This window comes from Geotrypetes seraphini, chromosome 18 (assembly GCF_902459505.1).
Source record: "Geotrypetes seraphini chromosome 18, aGeoSer1.1, whole genome shotgun sequence".
In the NCBI taxonomy this organism is placed as follows: Eukaryota; Metazoa; Chordata; class Amphibia; order Gymnophiona; family Dermophiidae; genus Geotrypetes; species Geotrypetes seraphini.
The window spans coordinates 40,535,915-40,551,091 of record NC_047101.1 but is presented as its reverse complement, the minus strand read 5'-3'; the positions used below and the strand labels follow the sequence as shown (position 1 = coordinate 40,551,091).

The 15,177-nt window shown below is 41.3% G+C and overlaps 1 protein-coding gene across 5 annotated transcripts in view; it reads left to right on the top strand.

The window, feature by feature from the left end:
• The window catches only part of FCHSD1 (FCH and double SH3 domains 1), a 185,830-nt gene extending 176,766 nt beyond the window's left edge, over window positions 1–9,064 (top strand). For all 5 annotated transcript variants that reach the window (XM_033927510.1, XM_033927509.1, XM_033927508.1 and 2 more), the window contains one exon: window positions 7,259–9,064. In XM_033927510.1, the coding sequence (XP_033783401.1) occupies window positions 7,259–7,321 (63 nt within the window). In that variant the 3' untranslated portion in view covers window positions 7,322–9,064. The remainder of the gene's footprint in view (window positions 1–7,258) is intronic.
• The last annotated feature ends 6,113 nt before the right edge of the window (window positions 9,065–15,177 follow it).

Sequence of the window (15,177 nt, the reverse complement as noted above, 5' to 3'; positions counted from 1 at the left end):
ATACAGTGGCAGGATGACCTCCTTTGTCCTGGTCGTGATACCCTTCTTAATGATACCCAACATTTTGTTTGCTTTTCTTGAGGCTGAGGAGAAATACTTTAGTACTTGAATGTAAACTGATTAGGTATAAATATATGATGCTTTCTGCAGTAGAAGCATAATTTATATTGAACATCTCTCAGTGCCCCCCTCCCCCCTGACAGCTGGCGGAACTGCATGTACAGATATGACTTGACCATAATGTTTTCTTTTATTTTCAAGAAAGGATAATTAAAAAAAATTAAAAAAAAGTACAGAATTCCTAGATGTAAAATAAAACAAAATATTTGAAGGGTGATATAGGAGTAAAATTTTTAAAAAGTTATCAGGAATTGGACAACTGTTTTCACTCAGTTAATATCGACTATATATCTCAAAACAAGAACGAGTCCAACAAGTCTGCAGTGAAAGTCAATCGACAAAAACAAATTGGAAAACTGCAGAAATGATGTACAAAGTACAGGAACTTTATTGGATGAAATAAATAATAGTAAGTCAAAATGCAGTTCTGATAAATGAGATGGAAGGACCCAACACGGTCCGTGTTTCGAAGAACACTCCTTCCTCAGGGGTCCAGATTACTCGGTGTCACACTTAAATAAGAACTACTACTTTTACTTCTATAGTGCTGAAAGGCATACGCAATGCTGTACATTTTAACATACAATAGACCAGTGGTCTCAAACTCGTGGCCCAGGGGCCACATGCAGCCCACCAGGTACTATTTTGAGGCCCTCGGTATGTTTATCCTAATCACAAAAGTAAAATAAAACAGTTTCTTGATCATATATTGCAATATAAATTACAATATTATTATTAAGACTTAGCCAAAAGGAAAGATTTATAAACTATAAAGAGTTTACCTCATGCAAAATTGTCATTTCTTTAATAAGACATTAACTATTTTTATGTTAAATCTATCAAAAGATATGGATGATCCAGCCTTCTCTGTATCTTTGGATGCAGAGAAGGCCTTTGATCGTGTAAAATGAACCTTCATGTATCAAGCGATGGATTGGTTTGGTATTGGTTCTGGATTTATTCAAATTATTGAAACCTTGTATAGCTCCCCCTCTGCCAGATTGGATATTAATAATACTTTTTCAGAACGTTTTTGTTTGGGGAGGGGAGTTAGGCAAGGATGTCCATTATCTCCTCTGCTGTTTGATATTGTTTTGGAACCCTTGATATTGGCTATTCAACAGACAGGGGAGATTCAGGGTATTCCTTAAGCAGGTCGGGAATATAAAGTCTCTGCTTATGCAGATGATATTTTGCTTCATTTGAGGAATCCGGAAACAACCATTCCACATTTACTTGAGCTGATTGAAAGATTTGGGAAATTTTCAGGATATAAGATAAATTGGAGTAAATCAGAGGTCCTTCCTCTAAATGTTCACTGTTCCAAGGGATTATTTGATAAATTCTCTTTCTTGTGGAAGGAAGGAGGTATTAAATATTTAGGTATTTGGATCCAGAAAACGTTGGAAGAAACGATGCAGGTAAATGAAAAATCCATATTGCTAAAGGTCTCAGAGATGTGTGAGCATTGGAACCCACTACATTTGTCTTGGTGGGGGAGAGTTCAGACTGTAAAAATGATGATTCTGCCTGTAGTTTGTTACCAAATGGGTATACCGGTTTAATTTCAGGGGTCTTTTTATACAAAATTGAATAGTATTCTTACTAAATTTATTTAGCTGGGTAAAAATGCTAGAATTGCTATGATATTTTTACAAAAGCTGATTACGGAGGGTGGGGTAAATTTTCCCAATTTTTGTAGGTACCATCAGGCCTATATTATGCATCAGGGAATGTATTGGATCCTCCCCGAGCTCATGGAGAATCTGCCAGACTGGCTACACCTGGAATGGAAAATTATGTCCCCCAATGCAACTTTCTCATGTATTAAGTATCAGATTACCTAGCTATGCTAGGGACAACATAATTTTATTTGATAGATGGAAAACAATTAAATTTATTGATAAACTAACAGATGTTCCTATAATAAAATCTACTTTGCAGTCCTTATGGTTAAACTCCAAGATTCAAGTGGGCGGTGCTGGGATCGCCTGGAAGAATTGGATGCAGGCAGGTATTCGGACATTGGATGATGTTATATCCAATGAGAATCTGCTGGAATTTTCACGGCTGCAACAATCATTTGGCATTTTGAAATCTCAGCAGTATAGGTGGTTGCAGTTGAAGCAGGCCATTCGGAGTGGGTTCCCTGAATGGAAAAATTTTAAAAATTATTATAGCCTGCAAATCCTTTGCTACCAGACAGATTTAGTAGGACATCAGGCTGCCCAGTGGTATAAATTAATTTCTGAATTTTTGAATAAAAAACCTAAAAATAGTCTCATAGATATTTGGAGCATTGAGATTAAACAGTATATTTCTGTATCTCGTTGGCCACGAATTTGGACTTGGAGGTTGAAATGTACAACGTCAGCCTCTATGAGGCAAACATGGTTATTTTTATTACATAGGATTTTTTGGACCCCAGTTCGATTACAAAAATAGATAATTCTAAATCTAATAGATGCTGGCACTTTATGCTGATATAGGGACTTTAGATCATTTGTTATTTTTTTGTCCACTGGTATTTAGTTTCTGGAAGTCAATTTGGGGACAAATAAATATTGTTTTAGAATCGGATATTCCCTTGACATATGAAGCCATAATTTGTGATACTATGTTACACATTAAACCTCCCCTTGATAAATATAAAAGCCGTCTTCTCCTAGTTTTGACTGGAATAGCTGTTCAATTGATCACGAAAAATTGGAAAAGCCATGATAGATTAAACTACACATTTTGGTGGACAAATGTATGTAATACATACAAATATGAGAGAAAGAATGCAGAATGTTTGGGGTCCAGTGTTTCATTTAACAAAGTATGGAGTCCATTGGCTTTATTTGCTACTTCACATTAATGGTTTATGTACTTTTCTTCTAAGTTTTTCCTTACACATCTGGGGTGGGGGGGAGGGAGAGGTAATTGAGAAATTGATATTAATTCTTCATATCAATGTAATAAATAAAGATGTCTTGTATTATTAATAATTGATAAAGGGTGGGTGGGTAAAGTTATGGTTCTATATACTAATTGTATAAAATGGTGTAATCTCTGTAATATTTTTCTGTATTCAATCAAATGTATTACACTATTGTAGTTTATAAAAAAAATTTTAAAAAACCAATATGCTCTAAAAAAAAAAAAAAGACATTAACTATTTTTTCTGAGACCCTCCAAGTACCTACAAATCCAAAATGTGGCCCTGCAAAGGGTTTGAGTTTGAAACCACTGCAATAGACAGTCCTTGCTCAGAAGAGCTTACAATCTAATTTAGACAGGACATTTCAGGGTTGGTGAGGTTATAGTGGCTCCTGTGGCACGACCTCTGGTTGCCTGTTTCACTCACATTATATGCCAATTTGTTCAACATTATATGGTTCTCTTAAGTGTGGCACTGAGTAATATGGACCCCTGAGGAAGGAGTGTTCTTCGAAACACGGACCGTGTGGGGTCCTTTCAACTCATTTATGAGAACCACATCCAATAAAGTTTTTGTACTTTGTACATCATTTCTGCAGTATTTCCTCTTTGGTTTTGACTATATATCTCAGCCATTGCTACATGCAAATGAGAAGTGGGCTGAGAGCTTTGTGAATTATCCAGCGACTGGAAAGTCATTCAGTCTCTTGATGACTAAAATACAATTAATTGAAAAGATTTCAATAGTTTACTAACTGTGAGATATTGTTTTAATGGAAGTGTTTGCCAAGAACTGAAATATTTTGCCAGGTCTGTGAGGAAAAGCAGATGCTACATTCATCACACTATACAAATCCAAATTTATTTTTTTTTTCTTTTTAATACATCGCGTAATCTTTTCCTTGTCATTTGAATCCATACAATGGAACATGCCAGAACTGTGGATTCCAGCTGCTGAAGCCTGTCATGCTTTGTTAACATTTCTAAGTCATTTCTCCATTACAGGTGTTGACATTTGTAACCTGGGACTGTTTTTCTATCGAGTCTGGATGTGGAGCTTTTATTATAAATAGAGGGATCAATATGAAAAATATAAAGTTGGGCTCCTAAATTTGTGCCCTCTTTCAGCCAAATTTAGAAACCTATGTTTACAGCTGTAATTTCATCTTAATTTAAGAGCTTAAGTTATTTTATAATTTCAGGCCTGACATTCATTTGGCCAGATGTTTGAGTCTGTTGCTGAAAATCAGTGCTACCCTCATACTCACAGCCCCCCCCAAAAAAATCTGTTGCCACTCACATTTTATGCTCTTAAATTTAGGGAGTTTAGTGAAATGTTGGGGTCAGAATTCAAAGGGGTTTATCTAGGCAGGGCCTAGCTGGCCAGTCGCTAGTATTCAGTGGCACTTAACCTTCTAGAAACATAAGACACATACAGCCTGTTTTATAAAGCCGAACGGCAACAGCCCCGAAGCCCTTTAAATCTCTATGGGCTTCGGGACCATTACCATGCAGCCGCCGCTAGAGCGGCTTTGTAAAACAGGCCCATAATGACAGATAAAGGCCAAATGGCCCGTCCAGCCTATCCAGCCACAGTTTCCACTATCTCCGCCTCTCCCTAAGAAATCACACATACTTGTCCCATACTTCCTTGAATTTAGACAGCTTTTGTCTCCACCACCTCTACTGGAAGACTATTCCATGCATCTACTACCCTTTCTGTAAAAAAAATATTTTCTTAGATTACTCCTGAGCCTATCACCTCTTTGGAATAATCTAGTTGGACAATTTAGAATTTTAAAAAATTATTTAAAACATCTCTTTTTATAGAAGCTTTTCAAGTGGTTGAGAAGCAGTGACTGAAGGAATGAAGTGATTAATGGAATGTTATCTGTATATTTTGTTTTGTTGTGTTTTAAACAGTTTTTTATAGTGCTTTTATCATTATGGATTTTCTTTAGGTATAAGTGGAATATAAGTTTTTTAATTAATTAACTTCATTTTACTCTGTTTTACCATTTACGGCAACAGTAACGCCCTCCACTAGTAGCAAGACTCTGTATTACTTCGTTGTCACTTTATCCGATTTTAACAACTTGATTTCCCCACCTCGTCCTGCGAGTTCTTTGTAATATATTTATTTATTTCCTTATTTATTAATACTGACTTACTGAATGGTTGTTTTTTTAATTTTTCCTTGGATGTCTTTATACTGTATGGCTGTTTTCATTCTGCTTTCCGCTCGGGTGTTTACCTTCTTCTGGCTAGCTCCCTCCTCCTTCAGCCGCAGTCACTTCTCTTCACAAGGCCATGTGCCGCAACTCCTAAGCACGGCCCGCAACTGACCTGGAAGCCTTCCCTCTGACCTCAGAGGACTCCAATGTCAGAGAGAAAGCTTCCGGGTCAGCCCCACATAGGAGCTGCTACCCGTGGTTTTGTGAAGAGAACCGACTGCGGCTGAAGGAGGGAGGCACAAACTTCAGACATAGAATGGAGGGAGGGAGGAAAGGAGAGGGGCATGTTGAGACTTGGGAGGGAGGGAGAGGGGCATGTTGAAACACCAAAGGTAGAACAAGGACCCCCCGTTTGTAAGTATGTCTTAAGTCAGATGTCCATAAGATGGGGACTGCCTGTATAGTCAGAGGACGTTAATGAGGTAATTTCCTAGTCCTATTCCTAATACTCAATACAACGTACAAAACAAAGCCGCCCTTACTGCTGAAGAACTAACACTAGCTTAGGGGCAAAGGTTTGAAGAGAGGATTTCCTGCAATTCTGTCTTTAAGACCTGCGGGTTTTTTATTTAATGTAGAAGAAGGAATCTCTGCAAGCCCCTAAACACTAGTGCTGGCAGTGAGCCAAATGTGTGCGAGTCAGAACAAAGCTGAACTGAAAGTGCACTCTAGAGCCTGTTTTTCCAGCTTAAATATAAGCCTTCCAAGAAAAAAAAAACTGGAAAGCTTATAATTAAAGGTGCGGAAAACAGGTGCCAATGTGTGTTTCACCTTTGGGTTTGCCTGGCACATGTGCACAAGAAGGAAGAAGGTGTTGATGCCCCTGTACAGGTCATTGTTGAGGCCCCACTTGGAGTATTGTGTTCAGTTTTGGAGACTGTATCTGGCGAAAGACGTAAGAAGACTTGAGGCGGTCCAGAGGAGGGCGACGAAAATGATAGGAGGCTTGCGCCAGAAGACGTATGAGGAGAGACTGGAAGCCCTGAATATGTATACCCTAGAGGAAAGGAGAGACAGGGGAGATATGATTCAGACGTTCAAATACTTAAAGGGTATTAACGTAGAACAAAATCTTTTCCAGAGAAAGGAAAATGGTAAAACCAGAGGACATAATTTGAGGTTGAGGGGTGGTAGATTCAGGGGCAATGTTAGGAAATTCTACTTTACGGAGAGGGTGGTGGATGCCTGGAATGTGCTCCCGAAAGAGGTGGTGGAGAGTAAAACTGTGACTGAGTTCAAAGAAGATTTAGAATCAGAAAATAATATCAAATATTGAACTAAGGCCAGTACTGGGCAGACTTGTACGGTCTGTGTCTGTGTATGGCCGTTTGGTGGAGGATGGGCTGGGGAGGGCTTCAATGGCTGGGAGGGTGTAGATGGGCTGGAGTAAGTCTTGACAGAGATTTTGGCAGTTGGAACCCAAGCACAGTACTGGGTAAAGCTTTGGATTCTTGCCCAGAAATAGCTAAGAAGAAAAAAAAAATTTTTTTTAAATTGAATCAGGTTGGGCAGACTGGATGGACCATTCGGGTCTTTATCTGCCGTCATCTACTATGTTACTATGTACCACACAGATCATATGTGCATGTTCCAGGTACGTTCCTCCCCCTTAACTTCCCAATGCTCAGTACTAAAAGCATGCATCTAATCTGCATGTTGTTAGTGTTGGAGCATCAGGAAGCTATTTTGCTGAGCTGTTCTTGCAGTATTTCCCAACTGTGTTCCGTACAGCACGAGTTTTGAGCATCAGCCCAAGAATGAAGGATCCAAGGCAGGCAAAGGGAGGGGTGAAAGTGGTACAGGAAAAGAGGTGTTTTCCAATGTTTATCCAACACACACTTCTTTTTTTTTTTTTTTTTTTTGCACTAAGGTAGTTTTATCAGTGTTTATTGGTTAAAGCCTAAAATTTGAATCTTAATTATAAAGAATCAGTGTTCCAGGCTTTTGGTAAACTGATACTCTTTATCACCATGTCTTTGCAGCTCCGAGCTCCTCCTCCACCTCCTACTAGACTGACAGAAGACGACGAGGAACATTTTCTCTGAGCTCTCCTAGAAGTCTACAGAACTTCACAGCAGCCATCATTATCTTGTATCCTGCATGAATCAAGCACAGTAGAAAGAAGCTTTCCATTGACCAGATATGAAGATGGCCTAACTACATTTCTATGATATAGCATCGATGTGACTGTTTCAGACCATCTCAGGATCTTTCCTCCTATGGAGCTTCTTTAGTGGGCCAGGAATCTCAACATATCAGCAAAGAAGTCTAGTAAATTCTGCTTAGTTCAGAAAGGATCAACACATTGGTCTCTGAGACTCTCCCAGCCTTTCCAGGAAAATAGGTCATTCTACTAATGTTGCGTTGTTAGGGGATCTCATGTAAGTAATTGTATATAGTGCGAGATTAAAGGGAAAATTGGTCTTGATGGTAGAGACTGACCCAATAAACTATTGCATAAGCTACAAGCTCTGCTAATGCCAGAGAGCACACATGCTGCTATCATTTGAAAAGAGGTTGGATTTTTCCATGTTTGCAGTCTTGTGTGGTGTAAGATAAACCTAGGGTGCTTACACATGCTTCTGATTTAGGACGCGTTTCATTTTGAGTCTCAGAGATGAGTTCCTGCTTCACTTTTCAGTTAAGTTACCTTTTTTTGATTTGGCGCTGGGGTTTTGGCTGGTGGGGTTTTGGCTGGTAGGGTTCATCCAGGGGTCGCTCAGGTCTCACCTGTTATTCCCTCAGTTAATTTACTTGTTTTTGATTCATGAACGTTTTCACTTGATTTATTGCACGCCCAGGGTGCTCAGTGATGGTGTGCGGGTGGGGGTACATTACCTCTACCTGAGTTATGAAGTATTGGAGCTAGTCTCCTGTTACTGCTTGCTCACACTGAGAGAACCCTTAACACTTGATATTATCTTGTTAGCCCTCACGCGGCTTGCGTGGTGTGCACAGTTTTGCTTCCTGAGCGCTCCCTTTGTGAACTCTTTTTGGACTATTTCTGCCTTATTGTTGTGTTGAGTTCAGGTTGTGGCAGCAAGTTTTGGAGTGTGTTTTGTTGGTTGTCTGATTTAGGACCGGCTTAAGTTGACCCACTGGCTCAGGACATCAAAGTTCAAGGGCCCCAAAAGCTCGCCTTATCATCTCGTGCTTCAAAGTGATGGCAGCATGTTCCTGTGCTCTTTCCAATGTTAGTTCAGTGCATCACAACCCCTTGAGCCAGTTCTGTTCTGATTTCTTAATCTCTCTCCCCTTCTCCTTCTCCATCAATTTTCATATCCCATAATTTTTATCTCATTCCCTTTGTTTTTAGCTTCCTTCTACTCAAGTAATTCGGTTTGTCTTTATTCTGTTTTTTCTTGGCCACCTTATTCATTGTATCCCTCTCTTCATCATGATTAGCAGTGTACTTACAGTGAGAAAGACAATGGAGCCTGTACACTAGAAGTTTCTTTCTATTTAGTGTCTATGAGGAAAACTACATATAGGGCCTACAGGTCGGTTTAGCTGTTGTTTTGTTCATTTTGTTGGTGAAAATACACTTCTCCCACCATATTTGCAGTTTCAGCAACTGCGGTTTTGATTATTCACGGTTTTTAGCTTACTGGCTCCTTCCCCCCAAATTACATCAGCTTGTATAGAGAAATCGCCAATCCAAGGGTTTACAGAGAAAAATCGCTGATTCCCAGCATTTTCTTCACCATGTTTTCCTCTCCTTCAAGAACAGGCCAGGTCTCCCACCATGTTATTCGGGACAGAGAGGAAAAATGCTTCAGTACCTGATTGTAAAAACCGCTTAGATAACCTTGATAGGCGGTATATAAAATCCTAATAAACTTGATTCGTGGTTTCACCATATTCACAATGTTTTTAAATGGAAAACAGTGAATAACTTATGAAAAAGTTATTCGTGATTTTTCTGTATTTGCGGTTCTGTTAATCCCCTATCACAGCGAATACAGAGGGAGAAGTGTACCATTCATGAAAACAATTGTGTATTTTGTGTCTGCTGGAAATCATCTCTCCCCCTCTGGCACACGTGTTGGGCGTCATTTCCTTGTTCCCTTCCAAAAACACAAAATTGCTTACAAAAAGCAAGAGTACAACCAACCACAGTGGGAGGAATACAAATGCTGAATCTGCAGGGAACTGAACTGCAGCTGTTAATAGCTCTTTTTTGAGAGGCACAGTGGGGCATCTTGGGAATGTTTTCAGTAAGTGAGGAATGTGCCCCATTTAATGAGCCACCTTCCAACTTGGGATGGATCTTTTCCTTGCCTTTCAACTTCTGCAAGGTACAGGGATGTGAACACCAACTGCCATGACTGTTCTGTTGTTCACAGTTGTTTTATAAAACCTTTGTTTTAAAAGTGTTTACAGATTTAAGCCAAAAATGTAATGTACTATAGATATACTAGCAAGGCTGTTTTCTGTACCAAATGCTTACATGGTCAAGCTGAGCTAAGTCAAATAAAGAAATATCATGGGATGTTTTTTTCAGAATTGCAGTGTTAATGGTTAATAGTTTTATTTATGGTAAAATAAAATAAAGCTCTGCACTAAGTTGCTGGAATTGTTATTTTAAGCAATGTAGGTATATTTGTTATTAGTAATTTTGATTCAGCTAAGCAAGAGAATTTGAGGAATGATGAAAGATGGTGGCAAAAAGAATTACCAGGGTGACCCTGGGGGAAATGTATGCTGATTTTCGCCTAACCCCCAGTAAACCCCAACTTGTGTGGCCAGAGCATTGCCAAGGGTGAACCTACCTTGTGTGGCCTGAGCATGGCCAAGGGAGAGCATTCGATGGTGACCAGAGTAACTGGTGGTAACCGGAAGGAGCCAAATGACTGGAAGGAGTTGAGTGACCAAAGGAACCGGAAGTAGTCAGAAGTGACTGGAGAAGACCTGAATTGACCTAGGAGACTCAAAAACTGACAGTTGTCAGAATATCTCTTTACTGGATGCCATATATAGAGTGTATAAAGTGAACTTAGTGGAGTCAATTAAAACTTAGGACCATAAACCCAGAAATTCAAGTTCAACTGTCTTTTTATCCTATATGATTTGAGCTAGTGACTTAGCTGCCTAATGCTCATATTTTTCATGTAAATTCTTTATGTATTTATTGTTGTGTATGGTGAATCAATTTAATGAAAGAATTTTGGACATTTGATTCTCTAATCTACTTTCTTTTTGTCAGAACACAATAGAAAAGGAGAAGTACAGGGCTACTAGCATAGTCAAAGATTATTAACTTAACGCAACAGGTGACATATAGGATGAACTGGCAGCAGATCTACGTTATACTACATAGCCTGTACCCCACTAGTGAGAGGGAACTGCACTGGGTGCACAAAATCTTCCCCACCCTAGAACAGCCAGCTATTACCTGCACCATGACAAGCCCTGTCACAGCCAGCCCGTCAATCAGTGGCAGCATCTCTGAACCAGGACATGACCCCCAGCCTGCCCAACACCATCATTACTGACAGTGTGGAAGACACCAGAAGTGATTGTGGGCAACAGGAACAAGGCTTTCCTTCTACCAAGCCACCACAACAGGAGAAATGCTAGAACACTAAAACAGGTTGAGCTCCTTGCGAAGGAACCTCCTGGTGAAGACTACGCGGCAATAGAATGTCTATACCTTAATGCACGCTCCATATGCAACAAGACTGATTATAAACAATCTGATAGCTGACAGCCAAGCCAGTATAATATGCATTACAAAACTCCCTATCCTTGATAGATATCTGCACCAAGAACACATAAAAGAGGTGGAAGCCTCCTGCTGCTGTATAAGTCATTCCTCACCTTAAACCTACTCAACAAACGAGCAGACCCAGACTTGGAATTCATGATCTGCACCCTGAAGAACCAAGAGAAAGGTAAGGACATGGGCCTGCTGCTGCTATACAGACCACCTGGCAACTGGAACACAGTGGAACTCAATCTGATCTCTCAATGTGCCATGCTCTTCTCTAACCTGGTAATGTTGGAAAAAATAAGAACATAAGAATTGCCATATGGGACAGACTGAAGGTCTATCAAGCCCAATATCCTGTTTTCAACAGTGACCAACACAGGTCCCAAGTACCTCCACTTAGAGATATATGACAACCCCAAAGTCTGCTCCTTCAGTGAGCTGCTAGAACAATTAAACATCTACAGTCCACCTCCAGTTCAAACACACAGGGATGGCCACAGCCTAGATTTTATTTCCCACTCATCAAAAGGATTAAATGTCCCCCTAGTAGACCATATCAACTGGGAACCATTAATATGGTCAGACCATTACCTCTCAAACTTCTATCTGCCAAAGGCATAAAAACAAAGAGGCAACACATGATGAAGTGTGGCAAGATCCCGACAGATATTTTGGAAGGAGACCACAGCCCAACTTGATCCCATAAGTAATAATGTGGATATGGCTCTTAACTCCTGGCACAACACTACCACGGCAGCCTTAGATGATTGCACTCCTTAAAACCATAATGCCTAAGCAGAAAAACAAGTCATGGTTCTCAGACAGGCTAATTATCAGAAGAAAAGAAGCAAGGCGAATGGAAAGAACCTAAAACAGGGGTGTCAAAGTCCCTCCTCGAGGGCCACAATCCAATCGGGTTTTCAGGATTTCCCCAATGAATATGCATGAGTTCTATTAGCATTCAATGAAAGCAGTGCATGCAAATAGATCTCATGCATATTCATTGAGGAAATCCTGAAAACCTGACTGGATTGCGGCCCTCAAGGAGGGACTTTGACACCCCTGGCCTAGAAGAAGGACCAAACACAGGAGCGCTTCATCCAATGAAGAAGAAAAATCAAACAATACCATGAATGAGGCCAAAAAGTCATACTACAAAGAGCTTATAAGTTAATCCGAAAATTCTGCTAAATGTTTCTTCAAGATTTTTGACTCCGTGACATCTACACAAGCCATCGGGGAAACAGCACATTGAGGTCTTGCCATCAGCTGATTGCGGCAGAGGAATCCCCATCAGCTGAGCCATTTTTGGGGATTCCTGTCAGCTCAGTTGATGGGGATTCCTCCCTGCCAAGCTCAGCTGAGCTGTGGAGCCCTACACTCCTCCCCCCAACATCCCTGCATCCCCCAACATTCTTGGACCCCCCCCCCCACACACACACTCCCCATACCTTCCCATGACAAATTGGCAAAAGGGAAGCCCACTCCCTCCTGCCTACAGGGCCGCATGCTGAGAATGATGGGCCTCCCCCTCCCCATGCATCGTGGGATGCAGTAGAAGGGGCCTAAGGCCCTGATTGGCTCAAAATCGCCCTAGTGGTTAGAGCTGCTGCCTCAGCACACTAAGACTGGGTTCAATCCCAGCACTGCTTCTTGTGACCCTGGGCAAGTCTCTTAACCGTCCATTGCTGCAGATAACCATAGTTAGTTTGTGAGCCTGCCAGGACAGACAGAGAAAATGATTTGAGTTTGTGATTACTATTGAATGTATTGTAAGCTGTTTTGATATCATAAGAACATAAGAAGTTGCCTCCACTGGGTCAGACCAGAGGTCCATCGCGCCCAGCGGTCCGCTCCTGCGGCGGCCCATCATGCCTATGGCCTGTGAAGTGGTCCCTGACTATTCCTATAACCTACCTCTACTTCTATCTGTACCCCTCAATCCCCCTATCCTTTAGGAACCTATCTAAACCTTCCTTGAACCCCTGTAGTGTGCTCTGGCTTATCACAACCTCCGGAAGCGCGTTCCATGTGTCCACCACCCTGTGGGTAAAAAAGAACTTCCTAGCGTTTGTTCTAGACCTGTCCCCTTTCAATTTCTCCGAGTGCCCCCTTGTACTTGTAGTTCCCCAGTCTGAAGAATCTGTCCCTGTCTACCTTGTCTATGCCCTTCAGGATTTTGAAGGTTTCTATCATGTCTCCTCTAAGTCTCCGCTTTTCCAGGGAGAAGAGCCTCAGCATTTCCAACCTGTCAGCGTATGAAAAGTTTTCCATACCTTTTATCAGTTTAGTCGCTCTTCTCTGGACTCCTTCAAGTACTGCCATGTCCTTCTTGAGGGATGGTGACCAGTACTGGACACAGTACTCCAGATGTGGGCGCACCATTGCACGATACAGCGGCAGCATATCAATATCAAATAAAAATGACCATAACCCTACAACTGGACATTTAGGGCTCCTTTTAATAAGGTGCGCTAGCATTTTTATCGCACGCAGGAAATTACCGCGTGCTACACTTCCAGAACTAACGCCAGCTCAATGCTGGCGTTAAGGTCTAGCGCGCGTGGCAATGTAGCGCATGCTATTCGGCGTGTTAAAGCCCTAACGCGGCTTAGTAAAAGGAGCCCTTAATGCAGGTGCCTAGACATGATCTGAGTGGTGGACATAAAAATGCTGATTGCCGCTTGCTGGAAAGGGTTCGTAGGCTCTACCTGGGGAAGATGATTGTAAAGAGTGGCGTTTGGCCTACCAGATAACATTTACATTTTGGGGGTTCTTTCTGCTCTTAAAAGAGTCTCTGCAAAATCCACCCTAGACTATTGCTCAGATTGAGATTCTCATTTCTAAAAGACCTTGAGCTATGAGCAGGGCAGGATTAACCAATAGGCCCAGTAGGCACGTGCCTAGGGCCCGAAATGGTCAGGGGGGCCCGATGAAGGAGGGCATCAACATTGTTTTTTCCAAACGACGATGGGCTCCTCCAGCATCGATTGGCAATGCGGGCCCCCCTGATCGGCAACGCGGGCCCCACCCCAATCAGCAACACAGCCCCCCTCCCCCCCATCGACAGAAAGTAAGACAAGCAAGCAACGTGGGTAAGAAAGGCAACGGGAACTGTAATTGTGCAAGCGGTGCTGCTTGCCCACAGCTTCCTGTTTCCGCCTGGGCGCATGGTGGGGTGGGGCGGGGCAGGGAGGCTTGTGTGCCTAGGGGCCCTCGACGAATTAATCCTGCCCTGGCTATGAGCATTCCCCAAAAGCTGCCATTACAGGGCAAAGGTAGGGGAGGGACATTAAGGTGGGCAGACTAGATGGGCCGTGGGCCCTTATCTGCCGTCTATTTCTATGTTTCTATCACATTGTTAAAGAGATTTTATATTTATTTATTTATTCATTCCATTTTCTATACTATTCTCCCAGGGGAGCTCAGAATGGTTTCCATGAGTTTATTCAGGTACTCAAGTATTTTTCCCTGTCCGTCCCATTGGGCTCACAATTTATCCAATCTACCTGAGGCAATGGGGAGATTAAGTGACTTGCCACAAGGAGCAGTGGGGCTTTGAACCCACAACCCCAAAGTGCTGAGATGGTAGCTTTTAACTACTGCGCCAAAGCACTTCCTTACAGTTAGAAACTTTATCATAATTTCTTTTGCATGCCAACATCTGGTTAATAATGATGTTTCCGTGTCTCTGTTAGGTTTCAAAAAACCAAAAAATGTTACCAATAAAATAGAAAAGTAAACCAAAATAATTGTTAAAAAAAAAAAAACCCTTAACTCCTGACAAGAATAACAACTGCAGTTTAAATTTAGCAAGATTTAAATTATGCTAATAATAGTAAAGGGATTTCATTACGGGCTCAATCAACCCTTCAAATTATAATTAGCCCCGGGCAAGTGTTCATAGGTGACCAGCACCAGACCGATGGTCTAAATAAACACTGCCCCGTACATCATCAGTTCCCCTGTTTCAAAACAAATTTCTTATGCAAATAAAGTGCAGGGGGTGCATTCAAAGAAGAGGGAAAAGGGGCTATAAAGTGCTTTAAATCCTTGAAAATCAATCACAAATAATAGCAGCTTATGAAAAGACCAAAAAGGAAAAAAATCAAAAAAGTCACAATTAAATATCAAGCAGCTAAAGTGCAATTCAACTTAGCTGAATCCTCTCACTTTATACCCCTCTTC